Source organism: Centrocercus urophasianus, unplaced genomic scaffold, assembly GCF_019232065.1.
Source record: "Centrocercus urophasianus isolate 14NV4802_14NV808 unplaced genomic scaffold, USGS_Curo_1.0 seq_20, whole genome shotgun sequence".
In the NCBI taxonomy this organism is placed as follows: domain Eukaryota; kingdom Metazoa; phylum Chordata; class Aves; order Galliformes; family Phasianidae; genus Centrocercus; species Centrocercus urophasianus.
In genome coordinates, this window is record NW_024884756.1 from 2009525 (window position 1) to 2033453 (window position 23929).

General features: G+C 44.2%; 1 protein-coding gene across 3 annotated transcripts in view; it reads left to right on the forward strand.

Moving 5' to 3' along the window:
- The window catches only part of AGAP1 (ArfGAP with GTPase domain, ankyrin repeat and PH domain 1), a 288426-nt gene that overhangs the window by 179969 nt on the left and 84528 nt on the right, over positions 1 to 23929 (forward strand). For 2 of the 3 annotated variants that reach the window (XM_042822094.1, XM_042822095.1), the window contains one exon: positions 12957 to 13118. The exons of the other annotated variant lie outside the window; for it this stretch is intronic. In XM_042822094.1, coding sequence (XP_042678028.1) covers positions 12957 to 13118 — 162 coding nt within the window. The remainder of the gene's footprint in view (positions 1 to 12956; positions 13119 to 23929) is intronic. 3 annotated transcript variants of the gene reach the window in all.

Genomic DNA, 23929 nt, shown 5'->3' on the forward strand with positions numbered 1-23929 from the left:
ATTAAAGTTCTAAACTAATTACTGCTTTCCAAGCATATAAGAGTGTAACCAGGGAAAGGAGAACCCGATTCTTTATTGTTACCCACTTGAATACCTTTGCCTCTTGTCTCGTGCAGCTGATCTCCAACCTTAAGCAAGATTCTGACCTGCTTGTCTTCGCATTGCCTTCTTCCCATAGATAAAGCAAATATCAATGCATTAATCCTGCTTCCAACCGACTATAGGTGTGGCGTGACTGTCTGGATACATCTTTATAAGTTCCTGGGGGGAGCAGTGAAGATGGGCTGGGTGATGGGTTCCTACCTGCTGCTTTGTGCCCACTTTGGGTGTCAGAGGGCGTGGAGGTTGCTAAGATTTTGGTGAGATGGAAGGGTTGGTTCTGGTCTGTCTGGTGGTTGCATTTCTGTGCAGATGATCAGCATCAAGAGAGGAACTTTATTGAGAAAGCCAAGTTGTGTTTTCCAGGCTGTACTGAAATCAGTCAACAGCTGATGGATCGAAGCAGTGATCACTGGAGATAGTAGAGCAGATCAGGAGTATACCCAGCAGCAGCTCAGCTGTGTGTCAGTCCTTATGTCATTCTCAGTGCTCTCATATTCAGTTAAGATTGAAGAAAGAGCTGCATTGCACTCAGTGATTTTAGAATATATTGGGAGTGTTAGCATTGTAAAAAGGCAAAGTCACAAGCTGTGCCTGGCTTGGCAGTGTGAACCTTCTTGTTCTCACATGCACTGGCAGTGCTTTGTATGCAGTGGGGTCATGGCTTCTGTTCAGTGGGATGCCCGGGGGTACGGCTCAGCTCCTGGTGTGCCAGGAGGAGCCCTGGCATCCGCACTCATCTGTCAGGCAGCTAAAAATATTTGCAAATTAGCCCTTGTTCTGTCTGTCATGCTGTCTCAGAGCGTTTTCTCAGTTGCTAGTACTGGCAAAACGTTGTCTTCATTGTAAGTGATATTTTAAAACTGATGGCAGGACTGAAATTGTCTGGTTTTGCTGTTGACAAGCTTATGTACACAGATCTGCTGTGCCAAGGAGACTCGGGCCAAGCCCAGGAGAAAATCAACATTTGCTCTTTTTATTAGCAAATACGCGATGTTCTCACTGCATCACATTGCACCTCACCCCTGGAACAGTGATGCTTCGTATTCTTCTGTGCTTTTGCCAGTGCAGACTTGGGATGTGGAAATATTCTCCATGCTTAGGAGTGAGTTGTTTGATGTGGTCTGGATTTTCCTTCTGCTGTTACGAGATTGTGTATGGGTAAAAAGATACGATGTTGGAAGAGTACCAGCACTCAGTTAGAATGTCTGAGGTCACTCGTGGAAATCAAGCTCTTAGCACATAGGTAGTGATAAGCACAGGCCCACTAGGAGCATTTCCCTGATGAAATTCCCCAGTGTTTCAGCCCACTGAGGACATTTCCCAAGGTGCTTCCCAGCAGTGCTGTGCGACAGGAGCTTGGCCATGCTGTTTGCACCTTGTGAGTGGCAGAACTTCAGCTGAGAACCAAATGTAGAGTAACACGAGGAGGTTTTGATACTCTGCTTGTGAGTCTCAGGTTGACCACTGTATGCAGGAATTCATACAAGACGAATAGCAGACAATTAAGCTGATTAGGGAGACATTACCATTGGATTCAAAAGGGATCTACCCATTTTTGAGGCGAAAGGATTTATAATGGTCAAGTAGCAAAGGAAGGTTTGTCTCTTAAATCTGTTAGCATAGCTGTCATGTGCAAAAGCAGTTTAAGAGCACGTCCTTCCTAGCACATGGAGCTTAGTGCTGCTTTGTGGCACCTCTCCGAACAGGATTGTTTTCATGGTTTGAAGACTATTTGATAAACACAGGCATATAACAGCCACCTCAGTGACAGCAGCCTGATCTGTGAGTGTGTTTACATCCCAAACATCTGGAAGCAGCTCTCTCTGGGAGGCAGTCAACAACAAAAGCCAGGTTGCATCCCTTCCTGCAAGTTTCCACTTCAGAGGTGGAAGGGAAAAAAATGCCCGTTAGGAGGGTAGATGAAGGAGAAGCCAGGATGAGTGTTTTTCTGCTCTATGCTGGCACAAGAGCTGTGATGAGTATAAATAAGGTGTTCCTGTCGCTGCAGAGCCAAGCAACTAGCTCACAAAAAGGTGCATTTACTCTGTCTGAATGTTTTGCCATGACACAATGAAAGCAAAAGCTGGCCTCTGGGCTTTCTTGCTTTTTTGTGTTTGGGCTCTGACAGATTTTGGACTCTGAGATTCTGTGTGCCCACTGCTCCTAAGTCAGTACACAGGGGTGGGGGCTGTCCCACGTTTGTTATATGCAAGTTTGAAATAGGGAATATTGAACTGGGGCTTTATGAAAGGTGCTTGTCTCTGTTAACTTGGGAGAAGTCTGTGAGCTGGGAAAATGAAAGCTTGTTTCCTTTAGTGCATGTTTCTAAATATGTTTTACTTTTAAATCAAAGTTGTTGGATGTTGCTTAAGTAAATTACTATAAATTTAACTTAAATGATTTAGGTGGTGCTGACCATCATTCTGCAGGTGTATCTCTCTTGAAGCACTTTAGAAGGGGATATAAGCAGTGGACTCGCTCAGTTCCAGATGCAGCCAGCAGTTGGCAGTTCATCACGGCCGTGGTAGAGCCAGCACCATGCAGTTCAGCCTCTGGGCAATTCCCTGTGCCACTCCTCCATGTGGTCACTGCCTTCCTCTGCTCCACGTGGGTTCCCCCCGTGGATGCTGTCCTTCCCAACAGATCCTGTGTGTGCTTCCCACAGGCTGCAGCTCTCCAAGCACGGCTCCAAACCATAGGGCCACCCTCCATCCCATAAGCCTGGTGTACCCAAAGCCAGAGCCACAGCAGGAGCTGCTGGTGTAGAAAGTTCACATCTAAAAATAGCATAGACATAAATTGCTTCCTGATTAACAGTTCGTTTAAATAATTTGCTGCTATTAAACTTACTTACAGTAGTGAGTGTATTTTCAGCATCCTAAAATGTGTTAGCTGCGTAGCCATCATTAAAGGTTGTTATCTGCTAAGTATGTGTGGCACCTCAGGCATGCTGAAAGAGCCACGTGTTCACATTTTTATAAATGGGGGAATTTCCATTTTTGATATTAATTGTGGCCATCTATCAAATCAATACAGCAGTCATTAGGAAATCTTACTGTACACCAAAGTGCTTGGAATCAGGCTGAGTTGGAGTGGACTGCCTTCCAGGTTTTTCGTAGAAAACCTGTGATTGTTGGTTGGTGCTTTGTAGTAATTTTTGCAGTATGAGCTTAACCTGAAATGTTTTGTGTGCTTTAAATGGAGCATGAGCTTTTACAGTTCTACCACAGCTCACAAGCACAGGTTTGTGGCTTAGTTTTGGCATTAAGTCATCCAAGTCAGGCTTCCGTTTTGCTTTGCTGTAAGTTCAGTGATATAAGCTGTAGTGAATGGAAGGAGAAATTGTTGCTTGCCGTGTTTGGATGGGGAAAAAAGCCAGACTGTAAGCGTGTTGGAGATTTCCCTCTCATCCCACTAGAGGGTGATTCCTCAAGGTCATCTTGCCCAGTTTGTTCATGCCAGGATTTGTGCTTTCCAGAAGCAGAGACAGACTTGCACTTCTAGTTATGTCTGTTCCATCATATGAGGAAAAGGGAGCTGGGCAAACAGTTTTAAGTCAGTATTTGATAAAAAACACCACCTTTGTTAAACCTCAGACACGCTGAGTTTGCTTGGGTTCTCAGGGCAGTAGAGAAGGAAGGAGCCAAGGAGCTGTGTTACGATCCCTGCTTTCTGCAGCGGGTGTGTGGTGTCCATCTCCTGGTGATGAGCAGGAACGTGTCGTGAACCTTTGTGAGGATGCCAGCCTGGAGGCAGGCGTTGCTCAGGCCATGCCTGCTCCACTCTGGTTGCTTTTGTGCCTCTGCTGCAGCGGATCTGGAATAAAAACCACAGCCCCTTCTTGTCCATCCGATGCAATCTCGACGAGTTTTGATGGTTACACGTTGTAATGCTAACCAGTTGGATGTTAAGACCTTTGCGAAATTGCTCATTCTTTTTCCTCCAGTGATTTTAAAATATTAAAGCCATCAGGAGGGTTGAAGCTGATTTACCAAAAGGGAAAAAAAATTCACAAATGTGTTTTGAGTATTGAACTGCCGTTGACATCTAAAGTCCCAACCATGCTGTTTTCCTCCACACTCGAGCAATCAGGACATCCAGCAAACCCATAAAAAACCAAACTAATAGCATGAATATTCAGTGACCTAGAATACTAATTATTGTCATGAATATTAATGCGATCGGACTTGCTTTTTCCTCTTCTCTTTCTCTCTGGCTCTTTTTTTTTTTTTTTTTCCACTCAGCCGGCTCTAAAGATGGGCCATAATGAGAGCATTTAGGAGAGAGAGCGCTCTCCGCCGTGACAGGGACCGGGGTAATAAGGAGAGCTTGATTAACGCCGCGCACTTGGGGGAGAGATGAGAAGATTCACGTGGGCCTGTTGTGGGGGAGGCAATGAGGCACCGGCGGCTGTGTTGCTGCTCCCTCAGATTAATGAGGCCTAAGAGTGCATTAGGAACAGTGACAAAGGTTTGATCTAATGGGCTCAGTCATTTTTCCTTTGAGTGACAGACGCACAGAAGTAATTGGCTGTGCAGAATGGCAGCTCATTGGCAGTACTTAAGGATACATTATCCCCGTTGTGTGGCCCGCAGAGGCTGTTTATCAAAACTGCTCACACTGCAGACATGCATTCACTTAGCTGCTGTTACAGCGGCGAGAGCTGTGTGGAAAAAAAAGAGTGTTATCACGTATCTATTGTCTCGTTTCCGAAAACAAAGTTTCTTTGTTCCAGTTTCGTAAGACTCCAGAAGACACTTGGGTACTCCCAGCCTTCCCTCCACCTGAAGGAGGATCCACGTGCTGCTCCCAGGATGAGGGCTGGACCTTCAGCCCTTTGGGAAGATTCCAGAGTTGCTTGGGTTAATCATACTCAGCTTCCAGGTACATCTGTTGGCAGGCGAGGTCCCCATGCGCTTCCCAATTCCATTATTATTAACTTCCATGCATAGTCAAAGGTACAGAGAACTGTGGTGTCTCTGCCTCAGGCCCTGTGCATGGTTGGCTTTGCATGCAAGCAACATAAGATCTCAGAATTCACCCGTGTTCTGTTATTTTTGCAAAGTCGAATTCACAGTTATTAACAGGATATAACAAGCAAATAACAGCAACACAAAGTAAACCATTTATGAACGTGAAATGGTCACCTCTGGGTCTTAAAGTTGCAGTCTTTTAGCAAGCAAGTAACCCCAAGCCAGACCCCGGAAAGTGATACATCTTATTTATTACTTCTATTTGTTGAAAGTGCTGAAAAAAATAGCATTGTGACTACTGGAAAGGGGAAACTTCCTGCCTGCAAGACAGGTCTGGCACCTTGAGCAGGAGCATTTTGTGGAGATGTTGGGTTTAACTTCTTTTAGAAGAGAGATCTCCTCAGATGACTTAATTTTCCCCACTTGCTGCATTGGCTTGGCGTGCTCTGAGAATAATAGTTTTTCTCGTTATACTCCCAGCACCATTCCCTTCTCTGCCAGGATGTTTCTTGGCATCGCCTTGTTTGTTCATTAGTAGTGACCCTTCTCAGTTTGCATGCTACTAATCAAGCCTGCTTCTCAGAGGCTGCCCTGCCGGGCTGTGGGATGGAAGGTCCTCCTGCATTAATAGCTGCTTATCTTTTTGGGGACTCGCAGAGAAAATCAACACTTCTGAAAAATGGTAACAATGAGTGAAACCCATAAGCGAGTCATTCGCTGTCAGCGTATTGAAGCTTTCAGTGCTGCAACCAGGGAATGTGTTTTGGAAAGATACCATCATCTCACTCTTCTCAGTCACCATGTGAGTTGCCTCAAATTATTTTAGGTCCCCGACGAGCCCAACGCAGAAACAGTGTGCTGTTTGAACACTGCAGTCAGAGGGAAGCAGAAGCCATGGCAACACTTGAGCAATCTATCCCACATTAATAACCTCACTCAAGAGTATGATTAGAGAAGTTTGATCTCTCTGGCACTCTGCTGCTCTCCTTGAAATCATGGCTTCTTGCTTATGTTTCCATGCTGCTCAGCTCAATGGGAAAAGAAGGATCTGTTGGGAGAGGGAAGTAGTGGTTTAACCATTTCTCAGTGCTGGGCAGGAGAAGAAGGATGTCTGTTCAAGAGATGGATGCTGGGATCCGAGATAGCAAACCCAAAAGAGCCATTCCCAAATTTTCCACAGTAAAAGCAGTTGTTGTTCCAACATTCATATTTGTTGGGAAGCAAAAGGCAGGAAGGCAGAAGTGTCACCTCTTACAGTTTAAGCTACTTCTTGTGAAAGTTTTGTTCACTGGAAAGATTTCTGCACAGCTTTGGCAATTAATTCAGAAACTTAACACAGAATTGAAGAGAGGGGTAGGGGAATACTCTCCATATTTCTGCAGCTAGCAAAATGGCCTCTTTCACTTTTCTGTTTTACCCTGATGCCTGAAGAAACTTCAGGGAGCACTGTTGGGTCTGGTTTTCTATCAAGCAACCAACTGCTGGTCTAATCTACTTGCAGTGCCTTTTATGAATTAGAGGGCATTTCAAGAATATGCAGTGTACTTGCAACATAAATTGACCCAACGTGATTTGAAACAATTAACCCTCTGATATCAAGAGTCAGGATTTCCTGACCCACAACTCTAATGTATTTTTCATTAGTTCTAACAGCTGGTGAACAGAGCCCTCTGGCCTTAAGAGGTTTCTTTCTTTTTTGGAAGAGAAGCTCATAGCGAACACGAAGAGCATTACACAAATGAAACGTGGTCACAGTGAAAGCATAGCGATAGCACAGTTCATCCAATCCAGTCTTTTTGTGCTTCTGTGCAGCCATTCTCTGCAGGTCTCATGTGCTGCTGCTTCAAGAAAAAAATACAGTTCTGCCCCACATCTCCTGCAGTGTCATCTTGTCTCATAAACTCAAAAGCATGTTGGTTGCATATCTGAACCAAGCTTCTTGCACCTGAGCAGTTTGGTGGGAGTTCACAGGTGGGCATGCAGCAGTGAATGGAGGCAATATGTGTGTTGTTTCTCTCAGTTGTTGTACAGTTGTACAAGTGGGCAGCATAGTTGGTGATGCGTCCATTAAAATACCTGCTGCCCGGTGGTGCTTCACTGTATTATTTTTGTTATGTGGAAATACACTGAGAGGATTTGCTGAAATGCTGTTCTCTGTCCTGTTCCACTACGAGAAGAACATGACAAAAGCTCAGAATGCTTTGTTGTTCTCGTTAAGCAGGTTGCCAAAAACGTTCATCCTGAAAATGTCCCCCACTGTGACAACAGGCTGGGGGAACCGGGCTCATTCAGCCTGGAAAAGAGAAGGCTCTGGGGACACCTCATTGCAGCCTTCCAGTATTTGAAGGGAGCTTACATGCAGGAGGAAGGCTGAGTTTTTACATGGCCTGATAGTGATGGGAAGAGGGGGTATCAGGTTAGATGTAAGGAGGAAATTACATGCTCAGAATGCAGTGAGGCGCTGGCGCTGCTGCCCAGAGCTGGGGATGCCCCATCCCTGGAGGTGCTCAGGGCCATGTGAGATGGGGCCCTGGGCAGCCTGAGCTGGTGGGGGCAACCAGCCCATTCCAGGGAGTTGGAACTGGATGATCTTTAAGGTCCCTTCCAGCCAAAGCCATTCTACAATTATGTGATTCTGTGATAAGAAAAGCTGAAGTCGTTCCTTCTGTGCACAGGAAATGGAGATATGCTCAGCCCTGTGTGTGTGTTAGCAGCAGCCTCTTGATATATGTTAGCACATATATCAAGGATATATGTGCATGTATGCATTCTTCTCCTTAATTCTTCTTATATTGAATCCATTATAAGAATTCCATTGAATCCATGGTTTTACTTACTGTTTGTGGCTATTTGCACTGAATAGATGGATTTTTATTTTTATTTTTTTTGGATGAACACCCTGACTTTCTTCAAAGGCTCTTCTATTGCCCAAAACTGGAAATTACCATGGATCTTAATTTGGATAGTTTTAATAGAGCTTAATTGTTTGAACGTTTTTGTGAGCATGATCATAACAGGGTATTTTATAATATCAGAAAATATAGTTTTAATAAAGCTGTCTAGAGCTAGAAAGAGGAACTCTTCCTTTGATGCTCCTTTGGTAGATGAAAACATTTTTGTTCAATAGGAGACCAGCATCTTTTTTTTTTTTTGCTCATTTGAGACCAGTTCTGGCAACATACTGATATTCATTCAAATATAAATGCCATATTCACTTTGAAATGCAAATTGTTTAAAGAAAAATAGCATATGGTAGAGGTAAGTACCTTTTCAAATCAGCTCCTACACTTTAGGGATGTGAGTACAGCTAAAATTATTCTTTGGAAAGAATCTGGAGCCTTTGACACATTGAAGCTTGAACTAATCAAGGCCTCCCAGTAAGCATATACACATATCCATATCAAGGAAACAGTGCTGAGAATACATGGATTAGCATAGTAATTTAACTGCCCCCTGCTAATCAACTTAAGCGACCAGCTGATGCATATATGATGTATTTGAAGAGGCACTCTTTCAGAACTCCAGAGTGGGCCAAGTAGCTGGCCGTGGATTTCACGGTAATGTTGACTTATGTATTTATATCTCTCTATCTACATACGGATAGTTATTAATAGGCTGGGAGATGTGTGTGTATACAGGTACAGCTGGGGCAGACAGCAGATGCAGGATGCATAGTTACTTGTATTACTGCTTAATAGGAAGGCTTTGTACACCTCCCTCAACGTAGAAGGTTTGCTTTTCAGTAAGTGTTGTTGGCTTGCTATTTTTATCTGTCTGGCTTGTCTGCTAAAAGACTGAGATGATTTCTGCTGCTGAGGTTTCATCTTTGAGCAAAAATGAAGTACTGTTGCACTGCGGAGGTGAGGAGGTCACACAGAGGCTGGTGAGGCACTGGAACAGGTTGCCCAAGGAGGCTGTGGATGCCCCATCCCTGCAGGCATTCAAGGCCAGGCTGGATGTGGCTCTGGGCAGCCTGGGCTGCTGGTTGGTGACCCTGCACATAGCAGGGGGTTGGAACCAGATGAGCATTGTGCTCCTTTTCAACCCAGGCCATTCTACGGTTCATTCTATGACTGGAAAAAACATAGAACTGTTTGGTAGAAGCAGCAAGTGTGCAAGAGCAGCAGGTGGCTTCCAATTTTACTGTGGCAACACTGCTGCGTGCTGTTGCAGTGCAATGCATGTCTTGAGTTTGCTGCAATTAGATTGAGAAGCGGGGAAAAGACAGCAGTGGATACAGAGATTGAGGTTTTTAAATAAAGCTGTATCTACCAGCTTTGTGGTGGAGCGTGTCCATTCCTACTACACCAGTGCAGGTCGTACTGTGCGTTCTGTAGGTCAGCCCTTCTGATGTCTCCCTGTAGATCATAGAATCATAGAATGGCTTGGGTTGGGAGGGACCTCATGGATCATGAAGCCACATACAGGCCACATGCAGGACCACCAACCTCCACATTCAGTGCCAGCCCAGGCTGCCCAGGGCCCCATCCAACCTGGCCTTGAACACCTCCAGGGATGGATGGGGCATCACAGCCTCTCTGGGCAGCTGTTCCACCACTCTCATAGTAAAAAACTTCCCCCTGACTTGCATGCTCTGATGCACTGAGAAAATCATACAGCATCTGAAAAAAAGTGGAATGTAACCTTGAGTTGATGGTATCACAAAGGGGCAAACTGGTAGCAGAGTTATCAAACTGGCAGCAGAAAGAGCTGAGTTGGGTTGCATTGTGGATCAGTAAAGTATAAAAAATGGGACTTGGCAGCTGTTTGTTGCTAACAGCCCAGAGCTTTCACAAATATGAATTGGAAGAAGGATTCCTATTTGTTTTACGCTTCCTCAACAGATGAATGTCATAACCTGGGCTGCAGAGCTTCAGAAGACAGCATTAAGCTGACAGCAAAGCCTTTGGTGCTGACATGATGATGTTGAAGTCTAGATGTTATGCCTGGTGTCCTATTAAAATTTGGGGTTTCTATCCTGGTTGGAAAGTGACCAGACACCTCTGTTAGAAAATTAAAAAATAATAATAATAATTGTGAACTGGACAAAAGCTGTCAACATGCAAACATTGGTCTTAGCAATTCAGCCACCCAGCACAGGGTAATGGGGACACGTCAGGCAGAGATGTCCTGTGATTGTTTTCCGTTTTCCCATGATAGCTGGGAAGTGCTACGTCTCAGCTTTCACATACCAGGCTTTCTCCTTCGTGATCCTTGTTACAAAGAGTCTCCTGCAGGAATTCATCAGCTGTAGCTTCCCGTTTTTACACAGCACAGAGTGAAAGATAGCTACAGGCTGGAAGTGCGTGTTTGTGGCTTTACTCTTGTGTCAGGCAGGGTGGATGCCATTTGTCAGGAGCATGATGGGGGGAGGAGGCTTGTGTGTATTTCCCAATAGGAAACCTAATTGTTTGTGAAAAGTAAGTTGCTTCTAAAGCCATTCACTGGTGATATTCTCAAGGTGCTGCAGCAGAAATAAAGCAAAGCGAAGAGTTTAGATTGATCTGTCATGTAATTGTCACCTGTGAGTTTGATTTGATAAATTCAGTCAGCTGAGTTAATTGCAAGCTTAAAGGCTAATATACAAATTTGGAAGCGAGACTAGAAAAGGGTCCGTAACTTTGCTGTAAGCTCATTTAAAAAGAAATAAAGGACCTGTAGGGATCTCTTTAGTTTCCATCACAAGCCCATAAGCCATCCGGGTAAGGAAAAGAAGCCATTTTTCTGCTTTAATGCATCAAGGTGTAAATTGTTGAAAATATTTTGAATGGAATGGGAATGCGATGTAGCTTCTCAGCTCAGAAAGCTCAGTGTGATTTTACTTTGAGATGGAAGAAAAAAGAAAACACAGTCATCGGCAGCGTTCTAGAAGTGCTGGTTAAAGGGAGCTCTGGAGGTACATCTGCCATCCTTGTGCTTGGAGCAGGGCTATGACCACAGCTGGGTGAGTCAGCCACTGTCCTGCTGCTCACCAGACTGAGCCAGCACTCAGAAACCTTCTGTTAGTAGAACTTGGACCATCTTGGCAGTTCTTCACTGGGTCTTTTCTTGTTTCCAGAAAAACCTTAGCACTTTGTGCCGAACCACGTGGTGTTTGTGTTGGCCTAAGTCCCAAAGTCTTGGGCTCAGGATCTGTCATTCACATCAGCCACTCTCTTCATCAAAATAACGTATTCATGTTCATGGGTTTTCTGGGCTGTGAGAAGTAGAGGGAAATTCTGTTGCTGAGTATTAGCAGCACCACTGAAATTCGTTCGGTGGGAGGTTTGTCTTAGAAGAGAACTGAAAATACGAAATGTTAGCTTGTGTTTTCGTGTAGCATATTGCAACTTCAGAATGCTAGGCCACAAATTCAAGCCTCAATTACTTCCTTGGCTTCTGTGGGCCTGATTTCCTTGCTAAACTTCTTAAACTTCTTTTTTGGGTAACGTCTTTAGAAAGTGCTAAAACAGCAGCTGGTAAAAATGGAAAGCAAATGGCTTTCAGCTGATGGGTCCAGCATAGAACATCATGAAGAGGAGTGGTGGTTGAAGACAGGGATTTTTTTAACTGCTTGGAAGGTGATACTCTGATCATGGACTTCTCATGGACAAAAAGAGTTGCCCAGGGAAAGTGATTAGAGAGGAAAGATGCCAGTGGCTACAGCCCTGCCTTGGGACTGTCCAGCACAGCTGTAAAACGTACCTTAGACTTTGTGTAATTGAGCAAATGCACTTAGTTTCTCTGTCTGTTTCACATCTACGAAGCAGAGATTGTCAAACAGAAGTTCATGAGGCTGAGTATGTTCAACACCAGGCAGACAGATGCAGTGCGAGATGGATCCGTGTTAAGGACTAAAGATGAGATTCAGTCTTGGGAAAAGAAGGGAGAAAAAGGGACAATTATGCCAACTCTAATAAACACAAAGTAGTTCACTGAGCTCCGCTGTCTTCCCAAAGGCTGCTCTGGGAAAAGACATAATGATAGAACTGGGAGTCAGGAGATCTGGGTTTTATTTTCATGTCTGCCACTATCTTCCTTTGTGGCCCAGGGTCATTTAACCTCTGAAAAATGGGGGAAATGATAGCAGATAATTAACAACCTCACAGGAGCATTGAAAATTAATTCATTAATTTTTCTGAACTCATCACTAGAAGGTACAATGGAAATCCAAAGTGTTATCGTATCTTACAAAATTACGTCTGTTTCTTTGCATATGCTTTTAAAGAGTGTTCTTAAGGCCTTGGAAGACCTCTGGGTTGCCTTTCAAGAGCAGTCAGAAAGTCAGCAGTGCCTGCTGCCCTTAGGAAGAGCCTGCCACGAAGAATGAAACTAGCATTATAAAATATGTTTGTATCATGTGCAAATCCTGTGCCAGGATTGGAGCAAAATATGGTCAGAAACAGAAACTCCAAAGCAGACTCTTTTGGCCCATCTCGAGTTGTGGACGTAATTATTTTAAGTTTTGTTTGGACTTAGATTATTTTAAGCACCTCGGGTTGGCTGTCTCATCTTGGTTGCTCGTGTCAGCAGTGGACTTCAAGGATGTATATATATTTTTTTCATGCTCAGTTTGTCTTTTGTGTCATAGCTGTAACAGTGCAGAACCTGTACAAAACGTGCCTGGTAGCTGGGTTGTTGAGGCTCAAGCTTTCCAGGAGGCGAATGAACAGGATGAGCTGAAATATGGCAAATTTAGGCTGCTTTGTTGGAAGCCCCTAATGAGGTTGGCGTGGGCTGCTGAAATCTGTAGCCTTTAGGGTTTCAGAGAGGGCTGCGTTGCTTTTTCTGTTGGTCAAATACTTTCTTTTTCTGCTCTGTTAAGATCTTCATGCCATCCACCTTCATGTCAATCAGTTTTATCTTCTCTATTGACACAATTTGTTTTCCATTTATGTCTAGGGAACGTGACTACTAGCACATCTGTGTCTCAGATGGCAAGTGGGATCAGTCTAGTCTCCTTCAACAGCCGTCCGGACGGTATGCATCAGCGCTCTTACTCGGTCTCCAGTGCAGATCAGTGGAGTGAGGCAACAGTCATTGCAAACTCTGGCATTAGCAGTGGTAAGAAACTTGGAGCTGGGGGGGGGGGTGACCTGCATTGGGGTGAAAAGGGAATTTGGTGTTCTGTGGTTAAAGTGAAAATACGACCGGATGTTATTCACCCAGATATTCTGTTGGAAGCCAAACTTCCAGCATCCGAGGGAAAAAGGAGGCATCGTATGAAAGAACAGATTAATACAATGTTTTCTCAGTGGGAAGAGCTGATGTACGACACTACTGCTTAATTTGAATGTCAGGTTCATAATGTAGGTTGTTCGCTTTGTATTCTTATTTTCTTATTCTGTGTGGTTGGTATTAGCAGTAAATTGCCCTGCAGACCTTTTCAGTGGCGTGCCCTTTCTTCATTGTGGCCTTGCTTTGAAGGATGCACGCTGCTGGCATACCTGTTTTTTTTTCTCTTCTAGTATTTAGACTATTTAACAGTGTTGAAAGGAGCGAAGGCTATTCCAGATGGTGTTTTGTATTGAGAGTAACAGCAAAACAGCTTGTTGCTTTTAAAGGGTGGGCAAGATAGCAGGAAAACATTGCACAGGGGAGGATTATGGCGCATTGGGGCAGCCATGGCACTCATGGGGGATAAGAGTGGAGGGCTGTGTCATAGTGAGCTGCAGGTCAGGTTGGTACTGGGGAAACATGGGTCTGGGGCATGCAGGTTGTGCCAGCTGACTGGGGAAGCCATGGGAAGCTCCTGAAACGGAGGGCAGCAAGTGAAAGGGAGATATGTGTGAAAGAGAGCTCTGCACAGAAGTAAAATAGGATTGTGGATAGCATGAATAAGTATGTGCGTAAGAGAGGAGAAAGGGAGGACTGTTTCTGATGGCTGTTTCAAAAAACAGGGAGAATGGCAGGAGCATAAAGACTATTTTGTGTGTCCCACGTGTGTCTGTTCACTGTTTAAGGTCTGAGTCTGGAGTTTTCAGGCAGCTGTGGATAGATTTTCAATGCTGCCTTACGGAAAAGGAGAGTTCAAATCAGTCACCTCAGCACTGGCTGATTCATGCTCAAGTTTATGGTTGCTTAAGCACATCCATTTCTGCAGCTCTGAACTTGCAGGCAGCACCTTCAGCAGTGTGACATTTGCATCAAAATGATGCAGGTTTGGATCAAGAATTTTCTGAAGCAGGCAGAACGGTGAAGTTCTTCAGCACTGTTCTCTTCAGTGTCAGCCCAGCTTACTTGCTTCTTTGGGACCTGGTTAGTCTCTTGGGACAGCCAGCATTCTCCTCCTCCTGCTTGTTTTCCTTCCAGCAAGGAGAGTATTTTCATTCACCCCTTGCATTGCTAATGTAGCAGTTCCTTTGGACCAAACTAGTTTCGCAGTTAAGGCTGCATGCTCTTCTCTCTTCTGAGCTGCTCTGTTATTTCCATCCACCCTGATTCTACTTTGCTTTTAAAAGCTTATACCGGAGCTTCAGCTTTCCAGTGCCCTTCTTTTACACTGTAGCTCTTCAAAGGGAAGTTGGAGAACATTGCGTGTTCTCGCTGGAATGAAGGCAGGTGAAAGTCAAGGCATAGCCAGTGCCTGGTCCCTGCACCTGCCAGACCTGCAGACGGCTGAGCCGTGCCTTTAACAGATGAAAAAACCAAGGCTGCAATGGAACAACATCTTCAAATGCAGAACTCAATGAGTCCCTAAAAGTGGCATGTAATTTATGTGCTGAAAACTAGAAACGGAGCCTAACTTCCTTCTGCTTCCCCTTGACCTTGAGGTGCTGCTTCTGCACTGGAGTTGCGGTGGCTCCTGGTTCTGCACTGCAGCTAGTTCTAAATTATTGGGGAAGGGAACCTTTCCTCCTGCACAACCTCTGTACTCCTTTTTTTGACTTGACATTCATATGTGATTACTTCTGGATCAAAAGAGATGACAGCTAGAATTATCTATGAAATATTTATTAAAGAGCTGAAGTTGACTGGTGGGTGGTTCTGGATCAGCCTGACTTAATTTCTCGCAGAGGTTCTGCTTTTCTGAAACAATAAGAAATGGCTTTAATATGTGAGGAGAATGGATAGTGGCCATTTTTAGCCAACGGAATGTCAGGGTAAACAGAGGTATTGTGATAAAACGGCTGCAAAGCATCAAGAACATTCCTTTCCATCAGCGTATCGTCTTTCGGGAAGCTCATAGATGTGTCCTTTATGCCAGCAAGTTGACGCATGAAAAACCCTTTTTAATTTCAGGGGTTTTTTTCTCCATTAAAAGATTTTGAATTTTAGTCATAAAAAGGTAATACTGTGAAAGCAGCAGGTATGGAGAGAAGCTAAGCATCTTTTGGAATTCAAATGCCAATGTACTGGAGAATATGTCTGCTTATTGTCAAACGGTTTTATTGTAGACAAAATAACATATTGGGATTCAATTTTTCTCTGCACCTTTTTTTCACATTAAATTAATACTTTGTGTGGCTCTGGAGAACTTTTCAAAGTCTTCCGAAGCAGACCTTTGGTTTCCTGGGGCTTCTGTCTTTCAAGCAGCTGTGAACATCTCCTAATTAGATAAATTACTTTGTAGTGGGCAGAGCCACAAAACAGGAGGTGCTGGATAAATTAAAGGGGAAAAATAGAAAAATCCATTCTCTGAAATGGAATGCCCCACTGCTTTATGACTATTACTGTTGTAAGGTTTTACATTTAAGTACCTGAGGTTTAAAATTAAATGTCTAATATAATTTGGCACTGGTAACATGAAGCCTGTGACTGCCCTCAGAGAAAATCCAGACAGCTTAGTTCAGTGTTTCAAATTGCTGTCTGCCAGATAGTGAGCGGCCCACGCCAATGGCTCTCAATTTAGCTAGATACCGCCCGCTGCTCCGTGTGATTTTAAATTCACTAACATATTTGTCTTAAAACTTGGAAATGTAAAGAGGCTGCTCCAGAAGTACATGAAAAATTAATGCTTTTTACATTTTTTCTTACTCTTGTAAGTACTTGACAGGAGTAATTTTAGCAGCAAGCGAGAATAAAAACTGGGGGCAGTAAATCCCTGTCCAGGAACCCCTTGTGTGGATTCTTTATGGACCCAGAATTGATCTACATGTCAGATCCTGATGTAGTTTAAACTGTGTATCACCCTAATGGCAGCGGAGAGACCGTGAACACCAGCTTATAATCCTCAGCGAAAGAAATTGGTGTTTGCAGTCAGTGAAGGAGCACTTCAGTGTTACGGATAGATTCAGAACGATTACTGCCACCACCACTATTGGCTGAGAGGTTCCCCTGGATCGGGTCGGGAAGAAGGCTGCGGGTTGGTTGGGTTCTTGTATTTGGTACATCTTGATGGACAGTGCTGAACTTGAGTAGGAAGCAGCTTTCCAGTGGAAAGCAGATCCAGCAATTGATATTAACTAGCAGCGTTGCTATCGTTAATGAAAGATAAGGCTGGCTGTTGTGCAGCCCTTACAGTTTGTACATCGCTTCGCATTGCTTGAGAGGCACCCTCAAGCTTAGCAGCAGTGGTAGAGACTGCAGCCAGCTCTGTGAGGTTACAAAAATCCAGTTTGGGAGTCTTAACCCTAAGAAAATGGAGGGCGTTATTTCCTACCCCACACTGAGGAAGCAGCACATCTGCTTTTTCCTCTTCTGTCAATATTAGAGTTTTTGCTTTGGCTTCTAAGGCTGTGTCCAGAGCGTACCAGAGGGAAGCATTTCTTTCGTTAGTCCCAGTAATAAGCGTGTCTGACACAGTGCTTCAAACAGTAGTTTGTGTGGGGTGGGGATTTCTTTATTCTTGATTTCCAAACTGTCTTGTGAATTCTGGCTGGATGGAAAATTCCACAGATAGAAAATAAATCAAATATCTGTTTAAATACCATCCACTTAGGTTTTATCGCTGTACGATTGCTTCTACAGGCCATTTGATCTCTGCTGTAATTTATATAAATTGTAATACCTGGTGTCTTTTCAGTTTCTAACGGTTTGATTTTAGGGTTTGTTAATGTGAAATTGAGTTTTCACTGTGCCATGGGGTACGAGAGGTCATCGGGGTGTTTATATTAATGCAGACCTTACAACTTGCCTTACTTTTCTGATCATAAGCACTCGGAATGATTAAACGGCGGAGTCTTGTGCTGTACGTTGTCATAACACTTTCATCTCAGAAACGAAGCCGAAAGCGTGTTTGAGAGGGCTTTGAATTCAATAGGCAGCTCTTGACAAGGATAAATTATGTAATTTCAAATAAATTTACGGAATTTCAGAGTTGTGGTATAAGTGTATATAAATGGTTTAGGCTGGAAAAGCTATTTCTTCCTTTTTCAAGAAGGAAGTAGTTAACCGAGGAGCAAATATGAAGTCACTTGCTTGTTTTCTAGCTGCTCTTGTATTTCCTGCAGTTGCCAATGGGTGAACTCCTTTAGTTAGACTGTAAGAATCTCAGGTGAATGGGGGAGCTGATGGCAGCTCTCCCCACCCCCAAATAGTGCCCTTCTCACAGAGCTTCCCATCGATGTCACGGAATGTAGGCTCTTACTTTGTATTCTCTGGATGTTTATTTGTTGCCCATATGTTGGGGAAAATCTATCCTGACATACAGACAAAGAACACGGTCAGAAGACCTCTGCAATCCCCTACTCACGCAGTAGGGCTCAGACATGGCTAGCTTACTTCCTGCCCTGACAGAGTGCCTTTTACCATGGGATCCAGGCTGGGGTTGGGGTTATTGTAGTGCCTTGGGCTTGGAGCCATTGGTGAGACATCGCCATTGGATCCCACCGGAGCTGGCATCTGGCAAGGCATGTATGACCACCAGAGAGAGGATTTAAAAGAACGAAATACGTGGGAGCAGATCTTCAGTTGCTGTGTCTGTGCTGAAGGGGGAGAGATGGTGCTTACGTACTCAGAGCCAATGGCAGTGAGCTGCTGCCTGCAAAAAACTTCAATCTCCGTGCAGCTCAGTTTAAGAGTAAGAAGGGCTTTGGAAGCATGGGCAGCCCTGCCCAACTTTTCTGGTTTTCAGCTAAATATTTCTGTATTTGCTGAGTGCTGCTGTTGAAATACTGAGTTATATGGATTTTTACTGTTCTGCTGTTCTCCAGAAACCCATCTGCTTTTCCTGGTTAAGATCCTCTTCTTTCTGACCCCTCCCAGCCCCTGCTTAAAACTTAAAGAATTGTTGCATTCAGCAATTACGTCCTGTGCTTGGTTCCAAAACGGTAAAGAATGTGAGTTTTCATCTCGTGCTAATTTGACATTGGCAACCTCAAACCTCATGCTCATCTTAATCTCATTCACAGCCCCCAGTGCCAAATGTCTGTCAATAAATTGTTTATGTGACTCAGTTAACGTGGTGAGTGGAGCTATGAAGCTTTGCTTTCTGCATTGGCTTACTGATGCTTAAATGTGTTTTTGTGCAGTTTAGCTCTGAGTTTAAGCTGATACAGGACTGTGGATGTCTATTAGGAAAAATAATCTGACTTGACTGTCTGGCTTTGTTTAATAAATGGGTGCTTTGCTGCCTCTGGCCAGAGTTGATTGTCACACCTTCTCCTTTTGTCCCCAGTCACTCCTGACCCAAGAGAAAAGAAAAACACCCCAAACCAAAGGGTTTCTTTTTATTCTGGAGCATAAACTTAAGCCTGACAGGATTGTGAGAATAGGAAGGTCATTTCTGACCTTCCAGGTGCAGGGTTAGTGCCTTGCAGTCCCCAGAAATCAGTACTTCCAAAGCAGGGAAAGCAGATCCCTGCCATTGATAGCAGTGGAAGCATGGGGCACTTCTGAGTTCAGGTTGGCTTAGTATCTGTCTCTAACAGCAGCTGCAGGCTGCCTCTGTGGAGCACATATGTTTAACAGGCACAGCACTGAAAAATCTGCAAAATATTCTGTTCTCTGATTCCCTGCATCAGTATCTGGCCAAGTGGAAGGGTTAATATTGCAGATGAGCACACTCGTGTAGGCAGTGAGTTGTTCACCAGGAAGGCAGCCCTGTATTCTCATTTGTATAAAGAGTGCTCAACCTTCCAAAGACTTTTTTTGTTTGTTTCTTGTTTAACGTTGCTTTAATCTTCAATGTTTGTAGTTTTGGAATGAGTTCTGCTGTGATCTTTCTTGGCAGGTGAGTCACCAGATGGTCTGAGAGGTACCATCAGCTGTGATTATTTCTCCCCGTGTCTCAGAAATAAATGTGACCCGTGGCATAGATTGCTGCAAATAGAGGCAGAGGCATCAATGCGTTGCCTAAATTCAGGTGGATTTGGCTTGAGCTATTTGAGCTGCATTTGATTTGAGGATACCTGGAGTGATATTTACCTAAATTTTAGTAGTCCTACGTTGATGTAATAACAATAATGAAAATGTTAAACTGAAGTGAAATTTTGGAATGTTGAAAATACAAAGTTGGGAGGGCTAAAAGCTACATATAGTTACCATTGAAGTAATTCCAAGTTTCAGAACTTTTTTGTCCACACTTTTGAAGTCCAAGCAGATGCTTGTAGTAATTAAACTCCTCGTTTAATGTATGTTCAGAAGCACGCTGCTTTGTTTGGCCTGTTTCTGGGTGAAGTGTGTGCAAGAAACTCACATGATGCTTTTATTTCTTCTCAGGCTTAATGAAGTTTCTGTTCCAATTAACATGAGTGCTTGCCTCATCAAGCATGTCTGTTTGCAGTCTCGGTTTCTTTCCAGTCCAGATCACAGAGCATTGGGTGCGGGGATGTTGTGTATACTTTACCTATGGAATCCAACACTTCAAAGCCTCTTCACAGCATCTGCAGTTCAAGGAGTGAAAGAAGCCTCTGTGTTAAACCCGATCCGCATCTCTTTCACAGCCTGCTGATTGTTGGGGAGCAGTTGAAGCTCGGCACTCAGCTTCCCACAGGTGGAAGAGCATCTCCTTTCAAGTCCCCGGGCCGTGCATTCGTTACAGTCGATACAGCTCCTTAATTCAGTGGCAGTGTGTGCCACCCACAGCCCAGGCTGGCAAGGAGTATCCAGTTTACACGAGGCCGCATGCGAGTGGCTTTTCCTGATGCATGCATTCAGTGAGAGCAGGAGAAGAAGGGCCCTGACTTCAGCTTTCCCAAACCCTCAGAACAGCTGGGGAAACCTGGAAGGAGTGCTCGGTAATGTTTTAAAAAGACAGCAACAGAGTTTGTCAGTGACATTTGCATTATCTGGTGCCCACATAAGGCACCAGGGCCATTGCTTCATGTGCAGAGCAAGGTGTGTTTTATATTTCAGCTATATGCTGCTGTAGTTTTTGCCTTTCCTTAAGAGTATCGCGGGTGTTGCTTTCACGGTTTGCTTTCCTTTCTGCTGCTGGTGCTCGTGGCAGGCGTTACCAGGAAAGCCTGAGCCTTTTCCTAGCGTGATGTGCATCACTGCCTGTTTAATAAACAGCAGTCATTCATCTTTAATTGGAAAATGTTAAGAGTCTCTTGGTTTCTCCAAAATGCTGATCTTCAGGCTTGCTGCTGAAGTCCTGTGAACTGATTGTTGAGAGTTTCCCAACCTCTTCTCAATTACCGGAGAGTGGGTTTGATGCTTGAAGTTATCCACAGGTTTTACAGACTGAAGGTTAAAGTACGAGACTAGAGACAGGCTACATGGCTCTTTTCCTGGCTCTGAGCGTTTCTTTGAAGAGAGTCAGTTCTTCCTTTGTGTCTTATTTTGCTTAAGTTGAAATACAAGGTAAATATTTTAGGAGGAAATGGTTCAGCAAGGCATACATTCATTATTTTCCAAGTGCCTTGAGACCTCAAGGCTGTGTTTCAAAGCGGAATGTTGATGCGTGAGATTTTTTTCTGCAATCAGAAGACAATGCTGATTGTTAGATCAGGGCAGAGCTCTGACCCTCTCCTTGTAGTTGAGTGAGTTTATTATTCACATCTATTTGATTGAGTATATAAATTAGTATATTTCACACGGTCTTGTGTGTACTCGATCATTATCTAGCTCGCTCATCCAGGATGTATTATTTTAGTGGTACTCCAAGTGCTTATTTTCCTGCCAGTCACCATTAATTGGGCTGGTCTTGCTGGGGTTGCTAGGTACCACAAACAGCAGTCGGTAATTATGGCTGGGTGCACAGTTATCTACCTGCCTTCAGTGGTTTCAGGGCCATGGAGGCGCAGGGTGGCAGACAGCACACAGCTCAAACCAGGAGGTGCTGCCCTGGTTGCCTGTAGTGTTTGTCTTCCATCCATCTTCCTCATTGTGATGGCCAGGAACTAGTTAGCCTGTGTAAATGTAAATAAACTAGTCCCTGTGGCAGTTATCTTCTGCAACACTGTTTGCCTCTCCTTTTTGTGTCAAGGTGACGGACAGGAGAAGCAACACCCATAACATCATCCGTGCCATTCAGAGCAATTCGGGGTGACACCACGTAAGAACCACATCTCTCTCCTCAACAGATCCAATGCTGCCCAGCAGAAACATTGCACTGGAGAATCAGACATCCCTTATAGATGTAGACTGTAGATGTGCTCGGTGAGAGCCACGGAGGTAGTTTGCCTTGGGACGTGGTGCCATCCTGCAGCATCCACGACTCGCCTTCTAATTTGTTGTCCTTCCGCATTCGCACAACTTGTCACATTTGATCTTTCCCCAGGGCACATTCAGCATACCGTACAGATGAGGGAAGCACAAAGATGCATCAGTGTAGTGGAGGATGAGACAAATTAGAACGCTGTGTTAACTCAGGAAGCAGTTAATGTCTCTGCACCTGACCTCAACCTGCTTCAGGCGGGACGTGCAGGGGAAGGGCTCGCATCCCATTCCCAGGTCAGGATCTGAGACCTGCAGGTCCTCTCATGCAATAGTCTTTGCTGCTTATGCTCATCACCGTGTTGGCAGCATAGCAGGAATAGATGCTGCCTGTATCAGATCTTCAGTTTCTGGAGGATACAAGGAGCTTACTTTGTAAGACAGCTTTGAAAGGAAGCTAAATGGAAATGTTTTTTTTCTTTTCTTCCTAGCAGTGTGTAATGTAAACTTCTAGGGAGCAAATGTGCTTTGCTAGCACAGCAGTACGTTGCTCCTTAGGAGGGAAAATGTAGTGAACAACATACTTTTCCTTTCTCTTTCATTCTCTCTCTTTTTTTATTTTTTTTTTTCTAAAGTGCTGTGTTGCGTTCTTTGCTTTCATCTTTCCTTTATGCTGGCCAGATACCGTGCGTTAGTAGGAAGTGAACTAGAGGTAACTTTGTCTTTCCTTTAGATGAGAAAGATTGTAACAAGTGTCTTACTATCCTGGAAATTATTGAAGCCAGTCCTTCGGATACATATGCCATAGTGTCATGAGACTAACTTTCTCTCTCAAGTCTCTGGATAATGTCCCTTGCTTGTCACAAAGTGGCTTATTAGGCTTCCAAGTGGAAACGATCCTTTCATGCCAAACATGCCTTCAGGTCTGCTTTGCTTGAAGCGCGCTAAGATGTATCAAAAGGCAGAACCTCCAAAAGTCGGGGGATCTTTTTTTGTGGAGAAGGAACCTTTGTTTTTCTTATTTAATTGAAATTGCCATTAGAGGAAAGGAGATGGTAACTTGGGCATTCAGTGGGGCTTTCTGTACATGACAGGATAGCTTTGTGATTTACAGGCTCTAGACATAAGGCTGGAAAAATGGTAGACGCCGTGGAAAGAGAATACTCCTGAGGCTCTTTCATCTCCATCCCACGGTTCGGCTCAGAGCTTCCTTTTAATTTCTTTCAGTGCAGCAGGTTAATTTAAGCCCTCAATAGCTTGAATGTCCAAGCTAAATTCAGCTGATCAATGACCGGACGGGCCCGCTTTCTATCGAAGGGACGAGCTGAGTGTGTGTTGGAAATGTTTGTGCTTTTTTCCCTGCGCGCTGAAGTCTTGTTGCCAGCCCTTCTCCACACTCACAAATGTTTATCACTGTCGGCAGGCTTCTGCCGAGCTGCAGCTTTGACAGGTTTTTAATGTCTGTCCTGTACATCCATGCCTTACGCAGTCATTGTGCAATTGCAGCATCCCTTTAACTTCAGTTTGAGGCGGAGGAGGAATATAAAGAACTTGATAGAACGTTTATGGTAATAGCTGTAAAGAGAAGCTGCAGAGCATTGGATTTCACAGCCAGAAAAATTTCAGCTCAGGGAAATGGGTCTGAAATACAACTACAGATGGTTTTAGTCTACTGCTTCCCCTGCTTAAATAAAAGGATTGCTTTTCTCGCCTCTATTTAAAACACATGTGTAGAAGATGAAAGTGTCCAGCTATTTTTTTTATTATCCAGTCCACCGGCTACCGACATCTTTGGCTTATTTCATTTCTACGCTAATGGCACAGTGAAAGTTCTGAAACACCCGTTGGGTTCAGCCTTCCTCGGGCCGTGGCAAAGATTCCTGCTGCAGTTGGAGCTGTTGCTGTTGTTTTCGTCATCGGCTCTTTCTCTTCCCATTGAACCTGGAGGTATTAATTGTGTTGCCGCTTCTGCTCTTTAATCGATCCCGTGCGCCACTCCTGCTTTTGTGCAGAGTCTGACTTCGTGTCACTTCAGAAAATCAAACACCCAAATTAATCAATCCCTGGGCTCTTGGGAGGAAGGCTGCGTCAGGGAGCTGGGCTCCACAAAAAGTCTAATTTCACTTTGAAAGCCAGTTGGAAAATTTTAACGAGAAGATGCAAGAGAAATGTAAACCAGATCAAGCCCGACTTTGGTCTGCAGAGAATAGCGTCACCTGTTGAGTTTGTTTCAAGTTTTTGTAAATAGGTGATTTGACAAAAATATAAAATAAATCAAAAGGCACAAAGGTAGAGGAGGTCAGAACGGCCTTGTTTCCGCTTCAAGTCGTTACACAGGAGAGAAAGGGTTGTGTGCGTGACAGAGAACAGGAGCTGTGGGCCAAAGAACGGGG